This window comes from Eurypyga helias, unplaced genomic scaffold (genome assembly GCF_000690775.1).
Source record: "Eurypyga helias isolate BGI_N326 unplaced genomic scaffold, ASM69077v1 scaffold23490, whole genome shotgun sequence".
Taxonomy (NCBI): Eukaryota; Metazoa; Chordata; class Aves; order Eurypygiformes; family Eurypygidae; genus Eurypyga; species Eurypyga helias.
In genome coordinates, this window is record NW_010226603.1 from 9,085 (window position 1) to 17,504 (window position 8,420).

An 8,420-nucleotide genomic window follows, 5' to 3' on the forward strand; every position below is an offset into this window, starting at 1 on the left:
GGTTGAGCTCGTGATGGGGTGGCTCAATCTGGGCCATCTCAATCAGCGTGATTCCCAAGGACCAGATGTCCGCCTTGTAGTCATATGGAGTGTCCTTCATGGTCTCACACATCACCACCTCCGGGGCCATCCTGCAAGGGGCAGAGCAAGGGGCAGGGATGGGGAGGGATGACACCACACTGCCACGCAACGCGAGCCTTGCAGCAGCAATTAAACACTTTAAATAATCCACAGCATTACATAAACCCCAGCCTTTCCTCCTAGCTCTGGGTTTCAGAAACAGCAGCATCTTTTTCTAAGGGGTCCAACCCCCTCCCTCTTCCGCAGACCAGCTGAGACAGCCCAGGCAGCCCACGGAAACCCCCAGGCCATTGACATCTGGCGCGGATGTTGCTTCAGACAATAAATTAATCCTCGACGATTCCGTTCCTTCAGTGAGTCGGGTGATTTAGAGATTGTGTTTCTGGAGTGAATAGTCGTTCCCATGTTCTTGGAGTTGCTTCAAAGCCCACTCCACCCCCCGGGGTAGGGGGAGCGCACACACGCGAGCACATGTATGCGAGCACACGTGTGTCCCTCACTTCAAGCTTAGAGCATGGTGGCCCCTCAGCTGGCTCAGGGCAATGCTCCCGCACCACCGAGGCCACTCATATCTCCCTTCAGGCAAGGGAAACCCTTGCATATATGGGCACTGGCCAAGAGTCCTTGTTAACATCCTCCCACCCACACTCAGTAAGGTACTATGGTCCAACACATCCCAAAGGCCATCAGCTCCCCGTTTCTGAGCAAGCCTCATTTCCAAAGGAGTGAAGCACCTCGTGAACATGGGATTTCTTAGCAAGCAGGTCACTCACCAGTAAGGGGTCCCAATGAAGGAGTCTCGCTTCTGCAAGGTTTTCATGTTTTTGGCAGACACTCCAAAGTCGGCTGCAAAGAGCAGTAACATTAGATGCCGTAGGAAAACTGAAAGACCCTTCTGAATTAGCACACGTGGCTGAAAAGCACATTTAAAAGCAAGGACACGTTTAAGGCAAGAACATGATACAATGTGGTGCTTCCTCTAAACCGAGCATCAGAAATTAAATTTGCTTTTGGGTCCATAACTACCAGGAACCCTCCCCTCCCATGTACTGTATGACAGGCATATCAAGCCACCCCTACTGTAACCCAAACCCTACACATGTAGGGGGAAGTCGAGATCTTTCCCACAAGCAAACAAAAGCAGTTCCATGGCAAATTATTTCCAGGACTCCTATTTCATAGAGAAAAGTCTCATTTTACATCCGAAAACCCCCCAAAATAAAGTATTACATTATTTCCCTTCCCTTCAGCCCCATGCACAGCAGCCACTGCGTGATGCCTTTTCCCTAATTTTGTCTTTTCTACAGAGGGCTGCTGGAGCCAACCCAACTCAACTCAAATAGGTAAGACCTGCAGAGGGTACTGAGCCCACTCCAGGTCAGTTGGTACCAGAGACGGCCCTGATGACCTCTGGAGGAGCTGTTATCCATCTGCATCCTGGGCTCAGGGTGTCCCTGACTGTGTGTCACCCTTGGCCCAAGTCAGCAGAGTGTTTTTATACTGGAGCACAACCCACGGTCACAAGAAAGTTTCTATCTTCCCAGGCTGGCTGGTCTCCATCATCACCCACAAACACATCCCAAGAACACCCCACAGCTGCCAGCACCCCTTGTCACAGCCCAGAAGGAGATCTGCACCTTTCCAACCAGTCCCAACAGACAAAGCTACCTTCTCATCTCCCAGCAGGTAGCTGGATGCTATTTTAATGGAAGCCCACAGCGAGTTGGCAAAGCAACCCTTTGGCAGAATTCACCCTGTCACCACCAGACCTGCTCTGGAGATAAGACAGATTCTTCCAGCTCCCAGCCCTGCCAACTGGCACCCTGCACAGGATGCTCAGCAGGCCAAAAAGCATAAAAATCGAGTTGAAAGAGGGATTAAACAAATTCATGAAAGGAAAGTCCATCAAGGGCCTGAGCATGGCTGTGGCTCGGGGAATCCTGGTGCCTGGCTGGGGGCTAAGCATGGCACACAGCTCGATGGTAGATTTGGCCTCCCACGAAACAACATGAAGTTTCTCCCCCCTTCCCCTGCCTGAGCTCATCACCCAGCAGACAAGCAGCCCACATCCCTAGGCAGGGCAGGAGGCAGAGAGCATTCCTCGACCCCCCCTGCGCTCGGGCATAGCTGAAGGCTGCAATCCAGCTCCCAGCAGCACTGGGCTCTCCGTGTAGCGTGAAAAGATCGCAGGCAGCACCACCACACGCAGCCGCTCTCCCAGCGAGCTCGGCCAAGCGAGCACCTGCCGCGCTCCTGTGCCGGGCAGCTCACCGAGCTTGATGTCCCCATCCTGGGTGAGGAGCACGTTGCCTGCCTTCAGGTCACGGTGGATGATCTTTTTGCTATGGAGGTAATTGAGAGCTTCCAACATTTGGCGGCAAATCACTTGAATCTGAGGTTCGGTCAGGCCCCGGTCCAGCTCTGCGGGGAGGGAGAGAGCCGTTAGACAGGACAGGGATCCGAGTGATGCTCCACCTGAGCAGCAGAAAGGCACAGGCTACCCAGCAGAGCATTTAAAAACCACTGTCCATGTGTCAAAACAGCGGGAGACCAACGCAAATCAGCTTGTTACGGTAATTTATTCCCTAAACCAGCACTCCTAGCCCAATGACTGCCTGCTCGGAGCTGCTGGTTTATAGCTCCCTCCCAGGGATGCACAGCTGAGGCTTCTGGCCCAGGAACACCGGATGAGGGGGACGAGGAGGGGGGAACCAGGCATGCCTATGACGGGGGTCTGAACTCCAAGTTCGCTGCCAATTTTGGAAACGGGTCCCCGCATACAGGCTGAGTCTCACTCAGCGCAGGGAGGATGCTGCAGAGGAGGCAGCTGCAGGCAGCAGCAGGGTCAAACGCTCAGCAGCTCCATACAAAGCCATGCCCTCATCCCCCAGGGAGCTAACCCCTGCTGCAGAGATACTGCGTATCCCCTGTACATCATGAGGGACGTGCCACTTCCCAAAGCAAAAAGCAGGAAAATGCTCACCCAGTTTTTTGGGTAACACCAGGTACCAGAACACCAGTTCATACTCTGCTGTCTGCCCCTATTTCTGAAGCTTGCAGGGACACACGATGACTGGTGTGACCTCCCTGCTGAGCTCTGCCTGGCCACCTTCACCACTGGAAGCTGCTTTCCAAGGCAACTGCTCTGCAAACCATCAAACTTCCAGATGGTTAGCATCCTCCGAGCTTCCCTCCTCCTTCCCCCTGCAAGTGCTTTGCAGTGCAGATCCCTCCCCCAGCACAGCCAAGCATGCAGCAGAGCAGGCCAAGCCTTGGAACACTCCAGCTGCCCCAACTGCACGGCCAGGATGGGGGCTGACATGGACCCATGGCCAGGATGGGAGCTGACGGACGGACCCCAGCAACTCGTTCAGATGCTCGTTCAGAGCGAGGATCTTAACCACAGTGGGAGATGCTGGCTCAACCACTTTGTTCCTCCTCTTCCTCACTAAGATCGCCCTTACTTTGGGTGAAGCTGATGATTTTCACTCTCCCTGGACCATCTGGCAGAAGCGAGGTGCAGTGGGACACAGGTTTTGTACAACATATTTCAAAGTCAAATGCCAGTCACTGGTGGGGACAGGGAGGTGGAACAGGCAGCATTCAGCAACTCTGGATTTACTAATGCTGGGAGCATGCCTTAGCTCCGACCTGTAGCTCCTCCTGCCCCTCATCTGGGGTGACGGCGTACACCAGGTCACTTGCTCATGGTTTTCTATGCTCCCCCCTCCCAGAGACCGACTGCCATGAGCACAGCCCCACAGATGCTCAGGGGGGTTTTTGTATCCCAAGAGACAGGGTATCCCTGTTGAGGTTTTCCAGGGAGAAGGCATCATTTCCTCCAGCACTTCAGAAAAGGTACTTTTTCATGCAATGATTTGGACCCAATTTAAAGAGTTCTTCCCCCAGTTTTAGGGGCTGAAGCAAAGATAAGAAATGTTGGTCCATACTTTTCCTAGAAATAAAAAGGAAGTGAGGCTTTTGGAAATATCAGAGCTGAAGGGGAATAAACCCCAGGGAGAGGCAGCTCTGTCTCAGGGGGTCCAGGCAAGAGGATGTCAGAGTGGCACTTGCAGAGGGGATGCCACCCCCCATGGGGTCCATACAGCCCCGGCACAGAGGGGCTGCAGCACCAGCCAGAGCCATTTTGGGGAACACCCACACACTCCTGGTCCCAGCAGCTCTATGTCAAAGGGAGGCATCAAAAAAGGGAAGATTCCTGGAATTACTGCAAATTGCAGTTTATTTGGACACTGTGCTGCTTCGCCAGATGACCGATACCATACGGAGAAGCTAGCAAGAAGATCTTAGGAGATTCATCATGACAGGCACCCAGATTAAACATCTCAGCCCCACTGCCCTTCCCGGGAAGCTGTGGGAACAGGATCCTAAGCACAGGGTGCCTCCAGCAGATAAATATTTAAAGCCATCTTTCCCCTCCAGCCAGACTCTCCCTTCTGCCAAAGCCTTGTGATCTGCTGATCCCAGGAGCATTTAAATCACAAAAGGACATCAAAGTAGCTCAAGAAACACCCCATGGCTGCCACACCTTCTGCCCCAGGTATGAAAATAGGCAGACTCATGGGAGAGAAGCGGTAGCTAGAGAAGCTGGGGCATGCATGGCTGCCATCTGTCCGAAGGCTGCCCCAGACAGCATGCCCGAAGGCTGGAAACACCTTGCAGTCATCGCCTGGAGCACAGAGAGGAGCCCGGCACTGCGCTGCACTCACCCAGCATGGTGGCATCCACCGCCCCGCCTGGGCAGAACTCAATCATGATCTGAAGAAACAGAGAGAGAGAGGAATTAAGGTCAGGTCCATGTCTCACCGGGTGAAGCCCACCTGATGGGGAGGAGACGACAAAAGCGTTGGGTTTTGCTTCCCTGCTTGGCAAAGCTGCCGCTGCACCCCAGGGGATGCAGACGCCTCAGGACACATCCCTCCGGCATCCCCGGACTAACCATCACCCATGTTCCGGGGCCAGATCCTGCACCCTGCCCGCAGCAGCCATCTCAGATGGACCATCCCCACCGACAGCCCATGGACACCCCCAGCAGTCCTGCCCGGACACCCACCCCAAGCAGCCAGCTTCAGCTCCAGCTTCCTCTCTGTTTACATCTCTTCCCGTTGCGTCTTGGAGCGAAGGCTGCTCCAGAGACCCTGCCTTGCCAACAGCATGAGATAGCTGTCATAGCTGGGAGCTGACGTGGCCAGCAGAAATCAGGCAGGATTTTCTTTGGCAAATGAGAGATGGGGAGGGCTGTTGGGCCTTTAATTTTTTTTTTTTTTTTTTTACTCCCCCTCCCCTTGCTCAGTAGTTCATTGCTCTCTTGATTCTGAACAACTTGAGGGGAAACTATGTCAATAAAAAGGTCACCTACATTCACCAGACTGATGCTGTTTCTCTCCCAGGGACGTGCAGAGTCCTGCCAGCCCCCTACACCTGCCTGGCCCCTGCTGTCCCCCCCCGGGGGTGGGCAGCACCCACTGGGTGGGCCCTTCCCCAGCCCCCTGGGGATACAGGTCCGCTTCCCCTTCACCTCTGCACAAAGCCAGAACCGTTCCCGGGGTTGGGCTTGGTGCCAGCCCCGCTCCCCTTCGGGGCAGACAAGGCTGCTCAGATAAACAGATTAGAATTTCAAGCAGCCAGGGGTTACGAGGGACAAGAGGTGTTTCACCTCCCCAGCAAGCTCTTCTCCTCGTTGAGGCAACACAGGGCAACATACCCGAGAGGTGAAATGCCAGAGTTTATTTTGAGGACAACGACTGAACAAACCAAAGGCAGTGTTTACCAGTGCAGCTCTCTAAGCACTTCAAGTGGAGGTCATGTTTTTCAACACAGCTCTAAGCCCTGGACCAGGAGCTGAGGGGAGAAGGTTCAAGCTCCTTCTTTCCCATGGTCTAATCCTGCAGCTCCAGGGGAGCCACATCCCACTCTCTTGTCCTGCTGTTCCTATCCGTGGACAAGGGAAACACTTATCAACCTGGACCACGGTGGAAGACACCACGGATTTGTTGAGGGGAAGCAGGAACAAGTGCTGGGATGCAGCAAACCTCGAATTGCTCTGCAAGAATCAGCCCAGGTCCAAGAGTCAGAGGGGAGACAACAGGGAGAAAAGAAATGCAGGCAGGTTGGGCAGCGTGACACAGGCACCGAAGGAAGAAGAGGAGAATAACCAGAGGCTGGGGAAGCATTTGAAACGGACGGATGGAGAGAATCGATTGGGAAGACGTTTGCAAACTGGGAGAACACATCTGACTCAGAGCTAAGCAAGAGCCTGGCAGGGAGGAAGCCAGCGGGGCAGCAGAGCCCTCGCACGGACAGGCCAGGTCAACGCGGTTTGTCTTGCTCAAGTTCACACCTTGAACCAGAGCATGAGCAGCTTCACTAGCAAATGGAAAGGCAAGAATTGCACCCTGTCGTGGTCTCCCCAGGCACAGAGATCCCCACTGTGCCCCCTCATCACCCCAGTGCAGCTCTTAGGTGGCCCATTTCAACCAATTATTTTTGTAGTGTTCCTCATCACGTTCATCAGAGCAAACTAACACCACCAGTGGACACCAGCACTTCCTGGGCTCCTCAGAGCCCAAAGCACCAGAAGCCAACCCCAAACAAGTCCCACACAAATGCCAACCTGCCACCTGGGAGGGCAAGAGCTTTCCCTTGCTCTGGGAGGCTGAGAGGACGTGTGGGGCTCTGCTGGCGCGGCCAGCCTGGTGATGGCACCTCCCCACAGTGATACCACGATCCCGCTGGTGGGACCTGCCCTCTGCCAGACCAACCAACCTGCCACTGGTCCAGAGCAGCCAAAAGCAAGCGACTGCTGGCTGCATTACCCCAGCCCATGGCACAGGGTTTGCAGTGGCTGTAGGAGAGCGCAGACCTGACTAAGTCTTGAGTATCGCAGCTTTGCGCTGCTCTGGGTGGCGGAAAACCTGCCCCTACAAATGATCCTGTCTCATCACTGAATCACAGTCCAAGGTTTTGTTCATCTCGTGAGCAATCCTTCCCAGCTCACGCTGATCCAAGCACCTCATGTACTCACCTGCCCAAAGAGGGTGGTCTACAGAATCAAGCAACAGCCTCGCTTACATTCAGTCAATAGAAAAGGCCTGTTGAGAAGCTTGTCTGTGCTACCAGGCTCAGCTCTTGAATTTAAACAGTCCCAAAACTTCAAACAACCCAGCCTGAACCTGCTGCTAATATGGCCTTTGCCATCCAGGTGACTCAAGCGCTTTCATTGCTGATGCTCAGCATGCAGCTTTACAGCTTCTGCCTCTTTGTGTCCCCACAGTAAATGAAGTCCCCTGGCATCTCACACAGCTCCCTTACACTGCCTCCAGACTGAGGAATGTCATTTTAACCTGGAGGGGAAACACCGAGAGCAGCCAGCTCTGACAACCACAGCTGCCCTGGTCAGCAGAACCTCAGGGAGCCCAATGCTATCCCTCTCTCCCAGGCAGATGCTGTGCTGAGGTTTCCGACCAGGGGCACAGCTGGCACAGCCAAAACGGCCTCAGGTCACACACAGACCTTTCAAACGGGGAAGGGCCAAGCACAACACACCGTACTCTGGATCCGTGTGGGACACATTTCATCTCACAGTTTCATTCGGGTTCACAGTCTAGCAATGAGAAAATTAGGGAAATCAGTCCATCTGAGCCAGCATGACCATATATGTTTATGCAGGCACAGCAGGCTGCAAGCGAGGCATTGGGAATATGGGAAATATGGAAAACTTAAAAATATGCATTTCCAACAAGGGCAGAGATGCCAGAGAATAATTAAGGGTGTGGCCAGATTGTCTGAACATCCAAAACCCTAATGGGCTCTTTTCAGTCCAGAAAACCTGATTTAAGCAAATGCAACTGGCAATCCCATAGCTCATACGCTACACACACTTCCTTCCAGGAGCAGGGCCAGCTTGGAAAATGTTTTCCCATCGAAGCAGATAGGAAGGCAAGCCCGGTGGCAGCAGCACACGTCTGCCTGTGTGCAAGCTAGGGGATGCAGGAAGCTTGGGGAGAGCAGAGCAGGGAAGGGACAATCGCTGACACCCTGGGGCAGGCAGCCTGCTGCTCCAGTCACGACAAGGAATGAGTTGGGAGGATCCTAGAAGGGAACTGTTGACAAGCGCCTGTGCATCTGTGCAGCCAGGAGGCTGGTGATTTACCCAAGGTCTGCAAGAGTTTAACTCTTTGTTTAAGACCGCTTCCACGTGCTTTGGTGTTTGGGCTGACTACACCTTTAGGGGGGGGTCCCCAGCCACAGGTGGAGCAGCAACCACGCTAGTGGCATTGCCAATCTCAGCGCTGCATTCCACCTCGCCATGCCACCCC

The 8,420-nt window shown here is 54.0% G+C and overlaps 1 protein-coding gene across 1 annotated transcript in view; it reads right to left on the reverse strand.

Annotated features, from left to right (window-relative positions):
• The window catches only part of STK10 (serine/threonine kinase 10), a gene marked incomplete at both ends in the record, with an annotated part of 31,095 nt that overhangs the window by 8,747 nt on the left and 13,928 nt on the right, over positions 1 to 8,420 (reverse strand). The window contains 4 exons of the mRNA XM_010153750.1: positions 2 to 131; positions 855 to 927; positions 2,353 to 2,502; positions 4,812 to 4,860. Of these exons, the coding sequence (XP_010152052.1) occupies positions 2 to 131; positions 855 to 927; positions 2,353 to 2,502; positions 4,812 to 4,860 (402 nt within the window). The remainder of the gene's footprint in view (position 1; positions 132 to 854; positions 928 to 2,352; positions 2,503 to 4,811; positions 4,861 to 8,420) is intronic.